At 33.8% G+C, this 22719-nt stretch overlaps 2 protein-coding genes across 4 annotated transcripts in view; one reads left to right on the forward strand and one right to left on the reverse strand.

Annotated features, from left to right (window-relative positions):
* Window positions 1-6862, reverse strand: part of LOC117118365 (DNA polymerase zeta catalytic subunit-like) — a 38858-nt gene extending 31996 nt beyond the window's left edge. For all 3 annotated transcript variants that reach the window (XM_033262941.1, XM_033262940.1, XM_033262939.1), the window contains exon 1: window positions 6724-6862. The gene's annotated coding sequence lies outside the window, so the exon portion shown is untranslated. The remainder of the gene's footprint in view (window positions 1-6723) is intronic.
* Window positions 6863-7136: 274 nt separating this feature from the next.
* On the forward strand, window positions 7137-14005 carry LOC117118386 (sorbitol dehydrogenase-like). Its single transcript, XM_033262967.1, has 8 exons — window positions 7137-7285; window positions 8056-8089; window positions 8203-8367; window positions 9130-9252; window positions 10558-10623; window positions 11423-11601; window positions 11860-11981; window positions 12993-14005. Exons 1-8 carry the CDS (start codon window positions 7238-7240, stop codon window positions 13147-13149), a joined length of 894 nt encoding a protein of 297 aa, XP_033118858.1. The 5' UTR covers window positions 7137-7237; the 3' UTR covers window positions 13150-14005.
* Window positions 14006-22719: the final 8714 nt, after the last annotated feature.

Consider the following 22719-nt stretch of genomic DNA (forward strand, 5'->3'; position numbering starts at 1 on the left):
TATCTTTATTTTCATTGTGGTTAACCACCCATTATTACTTAAAGTCAGCAGTGCATATATAATGTGTAAGGTATTCTAATTCATAGTGTGTAGAAACTACAGAAACTGTAAGAACAATGTGTTTATCGATTTGTATGTAGTGTAAACTGTGGGTCACAGGTCAATGGGCAAAACTGCTGCTCAGCTTATCTTTACAAACTGATCTGATGGTTTATGCTTAGTTAGCTAAGTTACTATATCAGAATTTTTTTTAAACTTGTTTACAGACTTTGATGTAAATTTAAGTACATACTATCTGCATTTACAAAACCCCAACATTCAACTATAGTATTATATAGTACTTTATATGAATTTATATGAGAGATTAAAATAAATTTAATTCATTTTTCAAAAATTAATATTTTTTTTTTATACTAACACCTTTGTAATATTTGTCAGCCAATTTTGGGTCTGCGAAAAAAATCCATATGGTATTATTTTATGCATTATTTAATTAAGAGAACACTACTTTGAGTGTTACTACATAGATACTGTACTGTACAATATTTACAAAGTATTCAATTCAAACATTAAAATAAATGTATATATATGTAAATATTCAAATGAATACTTAAATATTAAATCATTGTCTCTTGTTTATAAAATTCCTCATTTGTTTTGTCTTGCATAGACCATTTGGTAGCATTGTTTATAATACTGTATTAAACAAATATTGAATATTAAATATCAAAATCAAATAAGAAGCATACTATGTGCAGAAAAGCTTGTGTCCCAGTTAAATACATATTTCACTTAATAACTTTGTAAAGTACACATACTATAGATATTTATAACTATTAAATGGTTAAAAAAGACAAAAAATAAATTAACAATATATTTAAAATACAAGTACTGTAAATGCATCTTTGAGATGAGAATATGGCAATAGAAAGGTTTCGCTTGTGATACGTGTACGCATACATTTAGCTACCCGTAACGGTTTGTTGGATATGTATATAATTAATTGGGTAGACATAATTTGTTACTTATGTCTAACATGTGTATTATATATTAATATAATTTGTTGGATATATACGTCAATTGGTTGGATGACATGATTAAAGTTTATTTATGAAATTAAATTGATCGAAACAGTGGTTTGTGTTCTATAAAAGTCTCGGTGTGATATTGGCCTATGGGTGGGCGATCTAGACACGTGACAGCCATGATGTGCTTTTCGCAATGACAGTGAAATTTAAGCATTGGGGCTGGGATATTCTGTTTTCTTCTCTCATCATGCTTTTCAAAATCAGATTTTGGCATGTCCTAAACTATTGGTATAGCTAGGTTTTGGAAATTGAAAGTGGTAAACGAATGATACTCCTTCGCTTGTTGCCCAGAAGAGTTGGTTATTTTGTGCCTAAAAAATGCCTGGCTTCTAAAGTAAAAGCTAGGCCTAGGGAGGCCCCTAGCTAGGCCTAGGTCTACAGCTAAACTTCAACACCACTAAGCACCAACGTTTTTTAGTAACGTACTCCAAAAAATGCGACGCATCCTATTGTCACAAAAATGGCACCTACACGTTAAAGATATATTTATCTTTTAAATTTTCCCAAGTGTTTTTCACGTACATGTAGTGAGTGAGATGAGCGTGTCGTCCACACGGTTAGCAGATAGCAACAGGCGTATTACGTCATAAATGATGACGTATACGATACACTAACCGTATGCGTTCGCATGCAAAACTTCCCTACTTTCAACAAATCAACAGCCAGATTTAAAAACAGTCTAAATACCATGTATCTTATACCCATTTCACACTGATGCTATTTTGCAAATATTAACAACTTGTAACAAGTTGTAACCAGGTTTGAATGAGTGTGAAAGCAAAATTCTTGTAAACTTTCCGAGATTTCACAGGGGTCCCCTGAGTTATCTCGGAACAAAAACAAACCATCGCGAGGCCTGTTTTTTTCCCGAAATCTTCCGAGTTGTTGTTGCGCATGCGTCATGTCCATATTTTGACCTTTTTGCGGGCTGTGTTTTTTTTTGTTTAGTTCGAACGAATGGCGGCAGCGATGGAAAACGTACCAACATTACTACCATTTGTTAATAGGCCTAGACCTAAAATCAAAAGAAATCTCGCTAAATTTCACATGTCTGATGTAGAAACAATCACGAGGCTTCGTAAAATACGCCGACAGCGAATCATTATGATGCTTGTCGCACTGATTGCCTCTAACAACAATGGTGAGCTACCGGCCGGCGGCCCGACTGCGTCTAGCTAGCCTAGGCCTATCTTTCTCGCCAGCTCGACTACAGCAAGCGAGCTAGGAGTTGAATTCGTTTTACTCTCCGAAGACTAAGGACCATGGAATAATTATAATCTTGTTAATTCGGTACCAGGCCTAGTTTAGTATATGTAATTCGGACAACCTACAACTAGCCTAGGCCTACTAGTACTACCCTAGGCCTCTAGGCCTAGTCATAATATTCTTCCGAGTTTTCCCAAGATTTCTCCTGGTTTGGAAAGTGCATGTGTGAAACGAACCAAAAATCTCGGAATATCAAACTTGTTACAACTTGTTAATAGTTGTTAAAAGTTGTAATATTTTCTGCTAGTGTGAAATGGGTATTATAATCTTTTTCTTGAATTTTTTATGATTGTATAATAGTTCAAAAATGAATTTTACTTTCAAATGGCTCAATTCAGTGTTTTGGCTGCTTTGTATTTAATTATAGTGGTGTTGTCTTGAAATAATAATAATAATAATTAACAATAATAATAATAATAATAATAATAATAATAATAATAATAATAATAATAATAATAATAATAACAATAATATAATTTATATAGCACCTTTCCAAAATGATCAAGGCATTTCACAATGACTAAAACTACCTAATATCTAAAAGTCTAACAAAAATAGAATCATTATGTTACCAGGTCCACTGATTAATCTCAGATAATACATACTCCAACTATTGAAATGCACGCCATCGTGTTGGGATTCAATATTTTGACATTAATAATGTCATCATCAGGAATGAAAAAATTATCCATATTAGCAAGTTTATATGTACTAGTACCAAAAGTGTTTAACCAATCAAAACATTACCTCTAGTAGATGACATAGCAGTGATTTAAACAAAAGATCAAAGCATTCTTACTTTACTGATCAAAGCTATACAAAAACAAAGAAAGCTCCTTTGAAGCTCTGAGTCCATTGTAGGTACTGTACTGTAATTGAAATTAAACTGATAAAAAATTCAATAAGAATAATTTGCAAAACTTTACAAATAATATTAAAAGATACTGATATATTTTATTCTACTGTTATACCTAGTTATTTATGGGGCTATACATTCAATTTCTTGAAAACATTAGTATAGTTAAAGTAGTTTGTTTTCCTCCAACAATTATGCATTCTTCACTGCCTTCATAGAAAGGTAGTACTGCAACTTTGACTTCAATGAATACCATGATCTGGATAAAAGTAGTCATTCAGGCATAACAAACCCCAACAATCATTTACAAAAGTTCAAGGGTCATAATCTAATTGATAAACTTAATACCTACAGGTATCCGTTAAATAGTATTATCCTACTTATTTTAAAAACATGTTAGATTAAGAAAGCTTATCAGCAATTCCATTGCCTTGCATTATACAATGTACTGAAGGCCCACTTCACTGGAATGAAACTTTATAGTGTTTGCACTACTTAACACATTGACTGCCAGACCTCTTTTAAAAGTTCCTTCCCGTGTGCCAAAACAAGTTTACATGTACTATACAATACAAACATACTTTTTTGAAATTTTATCTAGTCATGTATCATCAAAATGATGTGTCTAATATTAATAAATTGGCTGGAAAATAATAGAGGGCAAGTATACTCGTCGACAGCACTGTGACCGAGTTATCTCGTCCACTTTTTGCATGGGTTAGTTGATGTTCAAAAGGCACCCCCACTTGTGCCGCTCGAGTGTACTAAGGGCAACATAACGCAACAAACATACATATGTCATTTGTATGTTATCGTCTATGTGTATCTTCCGAGGTTCTACAATGTGTAACAAAGAAGTAATAAATGCTAGAATGTTACTGCGATTTTTACGAGTATACTCATCTCTGGCGCCCTCAGCAACACCCTGTGGGACGACATCGCCATAGGCTTAGCCAGCAAGCCGTCCGGATGTCTTTTGGACGCCCTACAATTATTTAGGATGGCCACTTTTACTGAGATGGCTTGGCGGCTTGGCCTAATCAGCTTGGCCTAGGCTAATTGGGCCTGGTCTACCTTTAGCAAATTCTTTATATTCTTCAAATCTATCGAATGTTACATTAAACTAAAGCTAAATCATATTTACGTTTGATAAAAGCAACATTTATTGATTGAATGTATGTTGTTTTCGTACCAATATTTCGTAAGGATTCCCAAAGATGGGCGTCGCCCGCCCATCGGCTCAGTGCCACGCCCACTTGCTTCCATTTTGGATGGCCTATTCGTTTTTCTGGCTAATTCCTTACTCATCACTGGCAGCCAACATGTTAAAAAGAGTATGAAAATAATTGCATGTCTTTCTACTTTAGGACAACTAAAGTTTTCATACCAATATTTCGTAAGGATTCCCAAAGATGGGCGTGGCCTGCCCATCGGCTCAGTGCCACGCCTACTGGCTTCCATTTTGGAAGGCCTATTTCGTTTTTCTGGCTAAGTCCTTACTCGTCGCTGGCAGCGAACGTTTTAAAAAGAGTATGAAAATAATTGCATGTCTTTCTACTTTAGGACAACTAAAAAAATTATATTTGTTTAGTGTCACCACCCCCACCTGAATCAGGGTTGTAGCTGCCTGTAGCAAACTGATATGGGTGGGTGAAAGCATTTTAAGGATAAGTGGGTGATAACATTGGTAAATTCAAAGAGGAGTAGATTTTAAAGGATAAAAAAGTGGGTTTGTTAATGAGGGTGGGTAGAGGGCCATGAAATTAGCTTTAGACTGGTTGTAAAACTTCAAGGCTGGGTGGCTCTGCCCACCATAACTACATCGCTGCTGAATTTTCAACCCAAAATAAAAAATTTAAAAAAATTAATATTGTCCAAGAAATGCTAATCAAAATCAATATATTGTAAATGAATGATTTCACTAACCACGTGTGATATTTATTGTAGGCCTATTGAAAATGATTAATTTTAACACTTTTTTGCTTTTTCAATGAAATTGACAATTTATTTAATTTTTAGTACAATTTATTTCTTTTGATTTACTTTATTCATGATGCCCCTCCCTACCTAAAATTTTGTTGAGATGTGATGCTAAACAAGTTTTTTTATTTGGATTCATTCATAATATCATTGATTGGTGCATGTGGGAGCAGTCGACGCAACTTTTGCAGCTCAGTCTCTCAGTTTTAAGTTCCAGATTAAGAGAAAGTTGATTTATGCTGAGTATAATAGAAAATCTTAATTCCAACAGCAATCAGATTGTTTAATGAAACTGCTACCAGATAAATAATTTTTTTTTTAAATGTTTAAATCCAGATAGTCGATCGTCCAATAATTTATAATTTATTTTTAGAGTAATCAGTGAAGGTAATTTCATTATCAATAAATAAAAAAATAACCAAGGTAAAATTGAAAATGTTCTTCTTTGGAAGTTACCAAAAAAGGCATTGTTTTGTAATATATACAAACCCCTGTATGTACTATATATCCTGATTCCTCAAACAAAAACAAAAAAAACAATTACCTACCTAGGCCTAGTACAAGTAGGCTATGCCTAGGATTTGGCAAATCCAATAAACAAATTACTACAGAGTATTAGCATTATATTCAACTAAAGAAGAGCTTGAGATAATGAAATCTCAATTAGTCGCACCCCGTAAGGTAAGAGCGGTCATGACCCGAGCCCAACTGGTCCGGTTTATGACCGGTTGAGCCGCTGACAAGTTGAGCCGCCGGTCATTTCTATGAAATGCCAAGCGCGTCTCTCAGTGAATGTAGTGTGTTAATTGCATAATTATACAACTTTATTTATTTCATTTATTTTTATAAAAATGTAGTACATAAAATAATCAAAATTCTAATTTTCAATTACACAACTTATACATCACAAACGGCAATACGAGCAAATCAATGACTAACAAGACTGTGGGATGAATATGTAGCTGGTATCCGGGGGGTTCATTCACTGATGAAATCGGCAAGCCGACTGATCAAATACTCAGCAAATTAACCATGGAAGATAAAACAAAAATAATTAATAGAGCATTAATAAAACAGTAATAAGTAAAATTAGTAAACCAATTTGATTTTAAATAGACAGATGACTATAAACAATAAATTTAAATGTGTTAGGCCTATGTTATTATACAGTATTTACTATGGTTTTGTAATTTATATATTTTTATTTTTGTACTAGGCCTAGGCCTATTTGTTAAACTTATATATAATAAATAATTTAATTAAATAATTTAACAAAATAGTACAAATAACGAATAAGTTAATTGAAATACGCCGCAATTAACGCACTACATTCACTGAGAGACGCGCTTTTCGTTTCATAGAAATGACCGGCGGCTCAACCGGTCATATGCCACTGGTCCCTAGCAGGTAGGTCTAGCCTAGGAGAAGAGGGCCTAGGCCTAGCCCATTGGCCTTGCTTAGTATACTACACACTTCACTAGGGCCTAGCCTAAGCCTAGCTAGAATGCAGCCATCAACTTAAAAGATACGTACATAATATTGTGAAGTGGTAAAGTAATACTACGTCGAAAAGGACATTATTCAAAAGTCTGCTGCTTAGCCAATGAAGAGTTCTGTTCAAGTAAAAACTTGTCTGCTCTCGGCTCCCGCTTCCTCAACAGAGTTAGCAAAGCGTATCGTTGGACTCTACTAAAAACAGTGTTGAATAAAGCAACGGTTCAATGAATGAAAACAATTATAATGAAAATTATGAAACTGTGAATATCTCAAGTTACTGCCATTGTTGCTGTAGGGAATTTCATATACAATTATTTTAATTTACATATATATTATATAACGTAATTTATAGATAACTGCATGTATGTTTATAATATATTCTTTGAGTGAAAATAATAGTTCTGTGGACCGCTGAAAATTAAATCAGTATTTACAAATTGTAGCAACAATGTAAACAAAACCTGTCGTCGGTGTGTGGCATGTGTGGGTGGGGAGTGAATCTGTGTTTGTTTTCTACTAGGCCTAGGTTCTAGTGCAAAACATTCCCAATATGTCTAACATTTGTGCTACTTTACATGCTAACCGTGTGCTAAAATTGGTAAATCGATGTATTTTTTTAAACACACGCTGTTTCAAATATCTGTCTTTCAATGTTACAAGCCATTATTGTAATGTAAATCACTTGTAGTTTTTGTGCCTGGCCTAGCCTATCTATGCCTCACTTTTAATATTTAATAGGCCTACCCTAGGCCTAGGCCATAATTAGGGAGTTGGGTTAGCATCAGTACATAGGCTATTGCAAATAAGTCCTGGCAAAGCAAGTTACTTCCTCTACGAACTAAGAGAGGATGGGGTGGGGGTGTGCGTATTCACTTATTGGCTGTGTATATAAATTTGACCCTCATGGTTACAAGTCATGGGTCATCTATAAACCTACAACTCACTGATGAGCGCTTTCATCATCACTGACACCATCCAAACATCTACTGGGGTGACTTCATCTCAAATGAAGTTCTCGGTCAGGAAGAGGTCGCCAGCATCAAGCTTCATTGGGCTGGACATGTCTTCTGGATAGAGGTCATCACTTGCCCAAGATTATTGCGCTGTATGGCAAACTCTAGGGCACCAAAGAAGAGATATATAATGATCATCACATTGCTTCACCAGTGAGGGGTGGGCAGGGAAATTTCCCCTTTGCAGGCCTGAACCTGACCGAGGCTCTAGAAGATGCAAATTGAGAAGAGTGTATGGAAACACAAGCTTCCAAAAGAAGTTTTCGACTTCAGATTTCCCCTGCTTTCAACTGAGAAATATTTTTGCACTAAACATTGCCACTATTCACTAAAGTTTTTTTATCTTTATTTTTAGGATAAAAGGCATATTCCAAATCCAGGAAACAATGGTAAGATTTTTTTGCCATTGGATTTGTTATTCTTATTTATTTTTATTTTTTTAAAAATAACAATATCAAGCTCACAGAATGATTTTACTTTGGTACCTATTTTTTTCTCATAGAGGTGCTACTGTCAATGAAAAGTGTAGGTATATGTGGATCTGACCTCAAGTATTGGGCATATGGAAAATGTGGCCGATTTGTGATGGATTCCCCAATGGTGATTGGCCATGAAGCAAGTGGAGTAGTCGCCAAGTTAGGGGAAGGTGTAACTAACCTTAAAGTTGGTAATGAACATGTCAAATATTCTCTTTGATTTAATTGAATTTTTTGTCATCTTCTACAGAATGTGAATAGTATAATGTTTTATATGTGAACACCAAAGATTTATTTCCAGTTCAGTCATTCTCATTGAATTTTCACCAGCAGACAGTCCGGGCTCAGCTTTACAGAACTGTTTACCGTTTAATATTTTTTATATATTTTATATCCACATCAAACTAGCAGTGTTAGAAACCCTAAAAAAAATGTTGTCTGTATATATCAATTTAATAATGCTAATATAGTAATAATATTAATATTATACTGAGTCACAAACATTAAAGATACATAAATGTTTGCATGCTGGAACCAACTGAATCTGGACAATAGCTTATTCATTTTCAATATGCATATCAATTTTTATGAATGGAAATCAGTATGTTTATCTCCCTTTTGAAGGAAGAAAAATACAATGGCTTTTGTGTGACCAATACAAAAATGTCTAACAATACAAATTTGTTAAATAGCATAATTTTGTTTTTGTATTTACTTTTAATTGGTAATTGAGATTTGTGTTATGTAAGATGTTTTCACCTATTTTTGAATGTATGCCATGTTGGGCTAGCATTAAATATCTATAGCTACCACAATTTATATATTTTTTTGTTATATAAGAAAAAAATTGTTCATATACATTTTTCATCGTTCTAATGAAGGAAATTATTTTTTGTTGTATACCCTCATTTTATATTATTTTGTTTATGGGTAATGTTAACATTCACTTCTTTAAAGATTACCAGACAATGTCAGTTTTGATGAGGGTGCACTTCTGGAACCTTTGTCTGTTGCTGTCTATGGTTGTGAGAGAGGGGGTGTTGGCCTTGGAAGTTCAGTGCTTGTGTGCGGAGCTGGTAAAATACTAGTCATTTGATTCTCTGTAACTGCGTTTGCAGGATTCTTAATGCTATCCAAATTTGCTAATTCAGACCAAGGCAATTCAACAAAAGGACGCACATCTCCGCTCTCGAACATAGCGTGTGCATACAGTCCTTTGATCTTTACTGTGGCATCAATGATCCGATACTAGTTGCGAGTACAGCCGTCAATTATTAGTCTATACATGCTTTACGTTTTATGGTGTTAGTTACTATTTTATTAATGTTGGATACTTCGTAATGTCTGTTACATCTGATTTCTTTTGACCACAAGCTTGTTAAATGCTTCTATAAACTACAATTTGATTTGTGAAAATTGACCAACAAAATGAAAAGTTATAGCAATTGAAAATTTACAATTTTTATAAAATTTCATGTTCTTATATAACATTAAACTGTCATTTTGACAATGGTGGACTAAGGTGCACAAAACGAACATTTTAATAGATTCATAATTTTTTTTAATTTTTTCTGCGAAGTGAGTCTTATGTTCAACAATGCACCACAACATCGGTAAAATTAATTTTGAAATAACGAATATAAATTTGAGTCTAATGTTAGTGCAAAAAATCATTAGCCTTTGTAAATCACCGCATGATTACCATAGCAACTAACACAAGCGTGGGTAATTCTTTACACACTGACGGTTAATTATGGTTTGGTTGCTATGGTTTTTGTGACGATCAGGGCGCGTTAAACTTAGTCAAGCGTGTGTGGGCACGCGACAGGTAGAATGTCGATGCCAGAGTTATAACCTTTGATGTGCCGAGATGTGCATCCTTTTGTTGAATTGCCTTGTTCAGACTTAATTGTTTACTTTCGAATATATATGACTTTAACTGGGTCATGTTCAATATTCACAACATAATTTATATTTATTCAACCATATAATAATTATATATGCATGCATCAATAGAAAAACAGCCTGGATGACTGAGATATGAGTTCTTCCGTTTCATGAGATCAATGTAACAGTTAAGAGAGCCCTCTATAACAGTTACAGTCTGTGAACAGCACAACATGATATAAAAAAATTAAATGGAAATTTTTTTTCCCCAGCATTTTCAACATTTGTGAACTTTTGTTGTGTAATAATTTCTAACAATTAGTTTGAGTATTAATTTTTAGATTTTCTTATAGTTTAGTTTTATACTGTAGAAAGTTCAATAAATAATAATATTTATTTAAGAACATTCAATTCATTTACTGTTTAGTATTAAGCTGATTTTGTTTTACCATTCTTGTTCGACCTAAGACCTTCATATCATGTTTTGATAACAGGTCCTGTTGGGTTGCTAACAATGATGACAGCCAAGGCGATGGGGGCTGATATAGTAGCTATTACAGGTAAAGTAGTATTTGTAGTATTAGTAGATAATTATTAATATTTATCGCTGCCCAATTTAAAGAAATAATTAAACAACTAAATACTATTCTGATAATAAAGAAAAATAATGACAAATTTGCTCTATAAAATCACAGAAAGGTATGTCTTGAAGCCCTCAAAATTTTTTCTTGGATAACCCAGAAACTTTGAGGGCATATTTCTTCCACTGGGGTTTATAAAGGCTTTAAGACTTGTGATTGGCTGAATGTTTTGAAAGCTTATGATTAGCTGAGAATGTTCAAGGCTAGTGATTGGCTCAAAATATTATTACATATATTAAAATAACATGATGTACCATTAGTGTATGTCATTTCTCATATCTTAATTGTAAACTTATTTAAATGTAACAAATAATATAAATATAGATCGACTTCACTAACATAGGTAAATACACTTTACACAAATATACATTCCAGTGTTCTCATTTAATACTTCCCTGGAGTGGAGTTAATTAGCTTTAGTGGTTAAGATGCTTGCTTTCTAATCCCAGGGTCATGGGTTGAATTCCTGTCAATTGCAGGATTTTTTCTCACGACCAAAACAACTCCACTCCCTCAACCTCATATTGAGATTTACTTTGTGTATAGCATCATGTGTGTATGTTTGTCTTGTGTAAGGGATTGTCACCCACCAAGTAGGACAGTGATAATATTCGCTATTGACAATCCTTGGTGGATTTGTTGTGTGCCTAAATAAAAAAATAATAAATAATAATAAATAACTACATTAACAGTTTTTTCTTTGCATCTATATATTAAGATATTGATGATCACCGATTGTCAGTTGCTAAGAGTCTTGGTGCTGACCACATTTTGAAAGTACCCATGTCAGTTGAAGAGAAGCAGTTTGCCCTGCAAATTCAGTCTGTCATGGGCTGTGCTCCAGATGTCACGCTCGAATGTAGCGGAGTAGACAGCAGTCTGCGATTAGCTCTTTATGTAAGTGTATATTCTCTTTGAAGGATTTAAAATGTCATATTGTGGCAGACATTATTATTATTTTTATTATAGGTCAAAGCAATTATTGATTTGTTGTTTAATAATTTAGCAACTGATTTAGATTTGATATCTATGAAATTGGGAAAGGAGCAAAACATCCTTACATTTGTTAGCTCATTTCTCAATTTCATGAGAAAAAAATCAGAAACATGAATGATTTCCATAATCTAACAGTTACATTTGCTGTGACATTGGCAGGCTTCTCAAGAAGGAGGCTCGGTGGTTATGATTGGTCGAGGATCCATGGAGCCTACAATTCCCCTGGCTTATGTAGCTCTACGTGAGATTGACATAAAGGGTGTGTTCAGATATGCAAATTCGTAAGTAAATGCATTTCTAGCCAAGTTGTTTTGCTAAATAACAAGTGCAATAGGAAAATCTATAACTCTCAAAATTTGAATAAAAAAATTAAAATGTATATTTTAAGGAATTCATTGGTTATATGGCTTCATGTGGTTCTTAACACACTGACCGCCAGGGTTTTGAAAAAAATAGTATCAGCCACTGCCAGACTTTTTAGCAAATTTTAACACTTTTCTGAAGCTAGTTGAGAGTGCATATGTGATCAGATCAACATGTAGTGAATACTACGAGAACTACAAACATTATAGCTTTAAGCCACCCTGACACTTGCACGATTTTTGTCCCCGCAATGGTGTGCAATTCGTCGTGGCAAGACGTGCCATTTCTGTGGTACGCTGCAGAGCGTGAACCCGTGTTTGCGGCCTGTTAGCGCACTGTACACGCATAAGTTACGCACTGTGTGCGCAATGCGCGTCAAAAATGTCCCGTATTGATACGTACTGACACGCAATAGCACTACTTGTTTGCGCATAGGTTAAGTATTGTTCGCGCATTGTTCACGTCTACCATACCGCATTGTCCCGCAGTGTCATACATACAACATGCATAATTCCCGCTGTCTTCCTGCATTGCCCCGACTACTTCGCGTATGCGTAAAGTCATTGTGGCAATTTTTGATCATGCTTTGTCCCGTTACCAAACACGGAGATCTATGTGTTTGGCGGGCAGTGTTAAGCAAGGCATGCTTTACAGTAATAAATTTACTAATGTTCATCACAAAGTTTCTAAAATTTATTACCGACAATGGCTATGACGACTATCATGATGGTGACATTGATGGTGAGAGTGACGGTGATGGAAGCGGCGATGGTGGCGGTAATGATGATAATGTTGGTGGTGACGATGATGTGTTGATGATAATGCTGTCCTTTATACAATTGCACACAATATAAATCATTCAAAATAGTTCTTCTACAGCTCATTATTTTTATGTATTTGTATTTTATCTTATTTCCATTTTTCTTCAGATATCCAAAAGCATTATCCCTTATCACCAGTGGCAAGATCGATGTACAGCCACTTGTGTCACATCATTTCACCCTCAGCCAATCACAAGAAGCCTTTGAAACGGCAGTCGACAGAGAAAGCAAAGCAATCAAAGTAATTATAAGTTGTGAAAATTGACCAATAACAGCTGTCTCATAACAGAATAACCAAAGTCAAATTTTAAAATCAAATTATTATAATAATATATTTTACAATATAATTATTTATTTTATTGTCTTTCTAATTGTATATTATTCCATAATTTAAGTTCAGAGTTATATAATTTTGTACATGAAAATTTAAAAAAATGACTTTACATTAAAGTTAAAAATGTGACACTCTTTTGTATCATGTTGTATCAGTATAGCAACACATGATATAAGGTTGTTAGAATGAAGTGTCCCATAATAATTAGTCTAGACCTACAGTATTGATAGACTTCAATAAGTGATGATACAATGTATTGCCACAATAAGTGATGAAATAGGCCACAATAAATTCCATAAGTTGTATCACAGGATGCAACAATAATATAGGTCACAATATGACATAGGCTGCAATAAGTGATGAAATTCTATAAGATAAGACAGGATGCAAGAAATATATAAGTCGCAATAAGTGTGACAGTGTTACAGGTAAAATGTGACGAAATGCCAAAAGGTCTCAATAAATGAAGACATATGGGCCACAAGGGATGACATAAATTGTAACTGAGGGAGTACATGGGCCATAAAATTTTACAACATAGTTATAATTAATAACGACATGAGTCGTAATAAGTGAAGACCTAGGCTACAATATGTAATGACATAAGCTGAAATACTTATGACATAGGCCATAAGAAGTATTGGAATATATGTTGTGTTCAGAATAAAAACTGTCAAAATTAAATTAGTTTCCCTAAGTTTGAATTTGCTGGATATTTTACAATAGATTTTATGACATTTTTTTTTGTACACAAAGTGATTGAAATAAACCTTTGAAAATGAAAGTATTCTATTTAAGTTAGTTTATTTTATTTCCGTCTTTAAAACTATAAAGTAAAAGGTTAGTTAATAAATAATAATGAAGTGATTTGAACATGTACATGGTATATTAATTTACTGTACCTAATAGTATTACCGTATGAAAGCATAACACAAAGTAAAAACAGATTTTCTAAAAATAATTACACCAGATAGCTGCCAGGGGAATACTTTTACTGCCAAGTCTAGCAATTGCTGAAAAAAGAGAGTTTATATTTATCTTTACTAAACATATATTAATGCTGTTTTTGAGCAATGCCTTTGAATCTAATCTATAGCCAGACAGAAATTAATGGTAGTGTACAGATCTGTAATAAACATGTCTATGAATATGAATATAAATGGAAGGGAGAAGAAAGCAACACATTTGTTGTTCTTTGACATGTGATGGGAAAAAGTGTATGGTTTGACGATAACAGAGTGGCCCAGAGGAATAATGCTCTATTCTACACTGTTGAATTTTATGTATGAAATTTTAGTGAATTGTTCATATGGGCATCATAATAACATATCACATCCATATTTGGTCTTGATGATGTCAAATGATACACATAATGTAACACATTGGTCCGAGTTTAGTAATAGGAAATTTGGTCTGTTCCCTGGGGATCCACACTAGCTGCAGTGTAGCACCATTCTACTCTCTTTCTAGCCGGAAACTCCTGCGTTGTTGACGGTCGTATGGCCGACAAATCCAACTCCCCTCTCTGTGGCCTAGTTCAGACTAGGTGGATAAACCCGACTCAACTCACCAGGTTTATCCACCTACCAGTCTGAACTAGGTGGCTTATTTCAAGCCGGGCTGTGTTCCTATAGTAACTAGGCCTGGCGCGCCACCGTGTTTAACTTTTCTAAGCCGGGCTTTAATCGTTGCTGGGGGTCTTGCATTGACTTCGGGTGACAAAATGACCAATCAGCATTCAATTACGTACGCTGTGGGGGAGCGTAATTTTGCGAGCAACGTTTTGAAACACTTTTTCCTGGTTACGGTTCATTTATGCAAATTCTCGCCTGGCTAATCCCGCTAGTCTGAACGGCCGGCAAAGTTAAGCCGGGCTTAAGTCAAGCCTGGCTTATCTCTAAGTCTGAACGTAGCCTGTGATCGCTAGATGACGACAGTCTGAACGGATTGTTAAAAACGATCGGTTGCGCGCATTGTGTTCTCCATATAATTGCCTTGGCCTACAAGCATCAACACTGTGAGTGCCCGTCTTTAAGTGTACAGTATTTATTTTTATTATGTACTTCAGCCATGTTGTTGTACATGCAACCAATTGACTATATATCTTATAACAGTGAACTATAACCTGTATTGAACGTGGGGAGTGGGCTTGGATTTCTTTGATATTTGATACTGTACACCAAACATTTAATTCTTAATTCTAGTGGATGGGGTCATTCTGGTGGTAAATTGGCAGTACACTGGCAGACAATCTTCTACTTTTTTCCAAAGAGTGTACGGCATTCATATGTGGGACCAATGGCACTATTAAAACTTACATTTCAGCCCTCCAGTTGAAATAATAAGAGAGCAGACAAATAGAGACGAATATCCATTGATTTTAAAAAGGGAATATGTTCATGATTCATTCCTCCTCAGACCTACTACTGTTTACTGTGCAGTAGGTGGCACCCAGTAGTTATTTCAATTAGAATTATTAGGTAAAAATAGTATTAAACTTATATATGATATATGCAAGTTTTCCTCTTTATTATTAAATTACACTTAAATTACCGTTATTGCTCTGTAAGGTATGCTTGACATCAGTGCTACACAACTGACATTTTCGGAGTGTCAATCAAACTAAACAACTGACCAATCAGAACAGGGCCAGGATTGCGCAGGTGTCCTTCAAGCACGTATTGTCCCACTAATGCACATGTTTATGTACATTTACGCTATTGTTTTTTGGGACCTTAGCAACAATATCCAATAGGCGTGGCTTAGCGGAAAGGTTGATTAACGATACACTGTCATAATAGACTACTAAAGTATAGTCAACTTTAGAATTTTTAAATATTTTTTTGATGGTCTAACAGGTAAAACACAACTTTCCTATACTCTTTGCATACACCCATAAATTGACTAGTATTAATTTCATTTAAAGATCAAATCTTGGTTTCAGTATAAGTTCAGAACATTTTGCACAAATCACCCCAAGCGATGCTATGTATCATTACAAGGCTTCACCTTTGCCCTCACATCAATGATATCATCTCTCAAACATGCGCTGTTGTGCAAGACAATAATGTTCTGTTGTTCTGAACAGAATTGAATGGGGTACTAAAACCCATGCACATGCTGTAAATGTAGACATCATCACACAAACATGTGCTATGTAATTGAATGGGGTACTAAAACCCACATACTGTAATGTTGATATCATCAGTCAAGCATGTGCTGTGTAATTGAATTAGGTACTAAAACATATACACTATGCTGTGATGTATTTGCTTGTGTTTTTGTTGATTCCTTTACTATATAATTTTTTTTTACTACAAGTGAAAGTTTTGAAAAGTAGTGTTCTTGCGTAGGTTTCTGAATTTTCCAAATCACAGTGTTAAAGCCTTCCTGATCTACACTTGTGAATATCTTTCCTTTTGAAGTTTGACTTCCTTTGGGGACAGACGAAGTATCCTGACAATCTAATGATACTATTAATGATGATTGTGATGGAAAAATCAATATACAATATAGGTCTTTATAAATTGCATTAGCTCGGGCCTCCCTAGCTTCCTAAAACAATATTTGTAGAAGTATAGCCTACCTAGTTTCCTAAAAATCATCTGTTGCAATAGAGCAGGTGTGACGAAATAGTTCACAGGCTACAAATTTTCAAAATATAAGTTGATATACAATAGCTTACCCACGCTCCAACATATAAACACTACTGTCAACATTTCAAATGCTCATTAGTCTAAAAAAAGAAAATTATAAAATTGTGTTTGCTATTCCCTAGAGTCTCAGATATTAGTTTTGACAATAACGTAATGTATGATTCTATCATTTATAAAGTTTAGGCAAGACTTATTTATACCTTGTTTTGAGAACTCATATTTTTATAAATCAGCAGAGGGTGGAAAAATTTTTTTTTTTTAAATTTGGTTTTCTTATTTAGCAAATAGTTTTGCCATAAACATCCAGATGGAGGAAAAAATAAAAATAAAATTTTATTGGTAAATGTAATCAGTGTAGTATTGGGATGGTTATATGCTTTAAATTTATAGGCCTATAATTAGGAAGAAATACTTATTTTTTGGAGATATCAAGGCAGCAAGGGTGTAATAAAAATAAAGAAAAACTTCCATTTCCATTTTTTATAAAGAAAAACTTCCATTTCCATTTTTTCATGGCGGCGGGAGCACCAATTGGCCAAAAATAAAATGTTATTCTTATTCAGAAAATCATTGTTATTGGTGGGCAGCGGGTTTGCTATTAAACAAGGTATAAAAAATTCTTGCTTCATCAAGAAGTATAGTTTGTATTCACTTGTAATATTTGAAAATGTGTAAGTCTACAGGTACACATTCAACCAAAGGACTTAGATGTTCTAGTTCACTTATTCTATTTTTAAGTCTGGTCTAATATCAATTTCAAAACTCTGAAGCCTTATGACTAATTTAATGTACAAGAAAATTAATGAACCTCGTGATAATGAAGCCCAACTTATGAATGGAAAAGGAGGCACTTGATAGAATTGGAGTTCTGCTTTGACGTCATGTTTTCTGGCGTTTTGTCATTAGCTAGATCAGCCTCTAGGGTGAAGATAGGAAGTTGATGGATATAGCCAACTTAACAATTGTATTACTTGTTGAATGAAAGAAAACATACAACCATGTTCCCTGTCATTTCATATACAGTAGTCATTTTATTTTAATGGTTGTAGTATCTTTATATTGAAACCAAGTAAAAGTATACACACTGCTATGTATACTTTAACTTGGTTTTAATATTAAGAATACTACAACCATTAACTACACAAAAATTATTCAAAGTAACAATGATTTTGCTATCAAAAATTGGACAGACATTTATTAATTTTGATCACTTTATAAGCCTGGTTTGGAGACTGACTGCTCTAAACTGGGGTGTTGCCATTCACCTATTTTTTAAAGTTAACTTTTCTTACATTTTAAGCAGCTACATTGTACATTCTATTTAAAGGTTAAATATATAGGTAAATGACCATTCATTGTAAATAAATGAATTTTGGCAGTATATCTGCTATGTACAAAGTAATTCATATATTGGAATATTATTTTTTTAGCTTAACAGACAGTTTATCTTTAATAGCATTTCTTAATGTAAACCCTTTATACTGCATCACACATACATAAGCTGCTTTTGTTGAATTTACAGCAATTCAATCCTGGTTGTTATTTCAAATTGTTTTCGTTGTATTTTTTCCTAAATAACATGTGTCATTATCCAAATGGACGCCATTAGGCAATCATTAGGTACGACTCAATTTCCATGGTTACGAATCCAGTCAAAAGCTGTGATGGTGTCTATGTTATTGATTCAAAGACATTCGAAAACATTTGAAAGGGGGGAGATAGCAAATATGAACATTCATTTAAATAATTATGATTGGTATGTGCAACACTATATATGTATTGGATACATGATTGTAAGTTATGCCTTTTTTGTATCATTTGCAAATTTACTGAACATTTTTATAATTGGTCAGTCCCAAATGCTTAAAATACATGAAAGAATAAATTATTTATAAGATTTGCTAATCATAAAGTTACTTATTAATAGTGTTCATAAATTGGTGTACTCTACCAGAAGCTTGCTAATCAAAATCAAGAAAAAGTTTCATGAGCCATAAAAAAGGACTACAATTCAAAAGGTTCACTAGTCATAATTGAGAAAAAGGTTTGATATCCCCAACACAGCCTCACGACTATCCACCACAACATCTGCAATTAGCTCACATGACACTGAGCTGGTCTTAACAAGAAAAGTGGTTCGATATTCATAATAATAAAAGGATGCTGGTCATATAAATGAAACGTCTACAGTCCTACTTTTTATTATACTGTAACTAGAACATTTTTCTTGATTATGGCGAGTGAAACCTTTTTTTTTTATTATAACTACAAGTGAGCTTTTGTTATTATGATTATCAAACTGTAAGTATAAAGAGCTTTATGATTAATGAACATTTTTTTATGACGACTAGCAAGCCTTGAATAGTGACCGTTATGAATAGCAAACATATGCATGTTGACCCTGATATTGGCCTGTCAAGATAAGGTCACACATTGTAACCAGACTATCAAATGCAAATTTATGCAAACTATCACTAAACTTTAAGTGAATGAATGACTAATTTGAGAAGTTAGGTATTGTTAGATAATACAGTAATTAATTTATTATATGCTACACTGTGATAACACCCCCAGCCCCCACCCCCTTTAATCAAATTACTTTCACTTTCATAATAGCAAACAATAATATTCACAAAGCCTGTAGTCTTGTACAGGATGGACATTGCACATAGCTCCATCTCTAACAAGTATCTTGCATCACTATGTACTACGCACTATAAATAGCCTACTTCAAAATTCACATGCAGAAAATGTTAAGGACAATGTTCCTTATCTCACACTGAACATGAATGCAACAGGGAAATTACAGCAACGAAATTCAAAGAAAAAGAATTTACCAGTTTCATTCTCACGACAAATAGTCTTGTAAAAGATTATTTTATTACATTCACATTTTTCTCCAAATTCACAATGGTTTAATGGAGATGGTTGTGAAATCATAATGGAACAGTGGTAAGGTGCCAGGCTTGTGATTAAAAAGTTGAAGGCTCAAAGAAATGGGTACACTTACACTCTTAATTCCCTTTTGAAAATAATTTATACAAAGCCAATCAGTTCAGCATACTGATGCTTTAATCATTTTGTTAGCCAATCAGAATGTTTCAATTTGAATATTTTTTTTAGTTTTATTTTCTACAACATAAACACTACATGTTAAGACATGAAATATTAGCAATTACCAAGAGTGAAGTATTTCATAATGAAGATGTTCAGAATGTGACAAAGGTCTCGAGATACATTAATGTCATATGATTTATGAAAATGATTATAATACCATACCATAGATTAAATATGACATACAGCACATGATAGCATTTAATGTCTAACATGCTAGGAATCCCTATGGAGAACACGTCCATTTATCAAGAAGGGGTTGAGAACTTCAGATAAACAGCCAACATACATGCCGAGTGGCAAATCCAGGAATTTGAAATAGAGGGCCCAGAAATATAAATTTACAAATGGAGTGTCCAGGCTACTCATTTTTCCCCCCACACAAACACACACACACTTAAATCCACCTAGGATGCTTGTGTTTTGGTCAGGTATAGGCGTCACTTTTGAACTACATTCCTTAAAATGGTTTACCAAACCGGTTGCAAGAGGGGTCTAATAGATAATAAATATCAGAAGTTCAAAAAAAATCAAACCTAGAGTACTTTACAGGAGAATAACAAAGGGAAATAATTCCTCTTCATCCCTCTCCCCCTACCTAACACATCATTTAGTTGTATGTATGGGCCAATTGCTATTTGTATGCCTTTAATATATACTTTATTTAATGGGAAGGGGAATAAGGTTGTGATGGTGGGAGACAGGTGAATCTATTTTGTTGTAAAGTGATAGGGACAGGTGGAATGATAATTGTTATAAAGTTATGGGAACAGGTGGAACAATCTTTCTTGGGAGGGGATGTGAGAACAGGTGACATGACATTATTTTGATGGGATGACGAGGCAGGTGAAACAGTTATGAAAATTTAGGACGCATTAAACAATCTTTGGTGGAACAAGATGGGGTAAAGAGATGAGGAGACATATAGAGTACAGGTGAAAAATCTTTGTTTTAAAGTTGGTATGTTTCCAGCTTGCCATTAATCAGCTGTTATTTTCACTTCTAAAAATGTTCAATAATTTTGCTTCTCCAAGGATAATGCCGGATGCATTCTTGTTGATTAGTTAATTCATTCTATGTGTTGTACAACTTGGAGTTATTAAAATAAGGCAAAATATAACAATTTACATGTTGAGAAAAGAACAAATCTCTGAATGAAAAGGTGCATATTAATATCATCAGGGGCGGATCCAGAATTTTTCAAACAGGGAGGGGGGGAAGGGCACAACAGTTTCAGAAAAGGTAAGTGAGTAGTACATAACATTGACTTGCATTGAAATTTTAAAAATTTAGTGAAAAAAACGGGAGGGGGCATGTGCCCCCTATTGGATCCGCCCCTGATCCTTTATCATAAATTGCCATGTACAGTAAAATGTACATCTTTTTCACCCTTCTTCTCCCCTCACTCACCATACAGGAGTTGGGACTCTCCAATATTTACTGAAATTTAAGTGAACAATTTTAATAACTTTTAATATAACAAGCATGATATATTTTACTTTGAATTTCCACAACTTGAATAAAATTATAATTTAAACATAGAATAAACAAAATTAGATGTCATTTTAGAATGAATGCAAAATCAACAGAATTAAAAATTCAAGGTTGGATTGTTTTGTTAATGGTTTCATGCAAAAAACCAAACAACGCTTAGGGTATGTTCATTATACTATACAAACAGATGGTAAAATTCTATCAATATGTTTAAATAGGTACTTGATAAGTGTACCAGTATAATTGTACCAGTTCATGGTTTTTGCATTAAAATCTTGAATTCTCTCACTTGTTTAGTCTTTTTCTGTAGTATATCAAGAGATGGATATAACTCAAAATAGAACAAAGTAATTTCCTTTCCTTTTTAGAATAGTTTTAATTCACAATATTTCATTAGTGTCAAGATTGATTGAACTACATTTTAAAATATGGTATGTAAAACACAAAATTGTTTCCATAGCAACAGCAATACATTACTATTTTGTTAAAAAGCATACTGTACATGTACATTAGAATACAATGAGTAAATATAAAAATACATTTCCTCAAATATTACTGTTCAAATTTAACAGCAACGACAAGAGGACTTAAAACTTATACGGAGTATGACATGTTATCGTTTAGGGTATCTAGACAGTAAAACACCATCTGCATCAATATATCTTAAACCACTCTCTATGGGGTTTATATAGATATATCACTGCTTACCATACTTACATAGTATCATGAGACATATATTTTATATAATACTTTAAAAATTTTACTTATATTTCGCATTAAAAAAAAAAAGTGAATCTACAAAATATTTTAAAAAGCAGATGTAGAGAACAAATACGGTACTATACCGGTACTATGCCAAACCATGGCAACAAATTTATACAAAATCCATTCAAGACATTGTAGGCATTCGAACCAGCAATCAGTGAGAACCAAAAAGTATAATTGTAAATTGTATACTTAATTACACCGTGACAACTGATATGAGCACAACAAAGGTTTAATAATCAAGGTTTTAATAGATCTAATGTACAGTACAGTACATGGTACATATTTTGAGGGCGGGAGAGATAATCTTGCTGCGTATGATAGTGTTAGGGGGAGGGTGTACAATGTTATTGCATTAAATGTTGCAATTTATGCACTTATATTTAGAATTTGGAAACAACAATTTTGCTGTAGGGAAATAATTTATGCATTGTAACAGAACAAAATTAAAGTAGCACTCCTACATAGTGGT

Source organism: Anneissia japonica, unplaced genomic scaffold, assembly GCF_011630105.1.
Source record: "Anneissia japonica isolate Jap-2015-1 unplaced genomic scaffold, ASM1163010v1 scaffold695_len1296351_cov181, whole genome shotgun sequence".
In the NCBI taxonomy this organism is placed as follows: Eukaryota; Metazoa; Echinodermata; class Crinoidea; order Comatulida; family Comatulidae; genus Anneissia; species Anneissia japonica.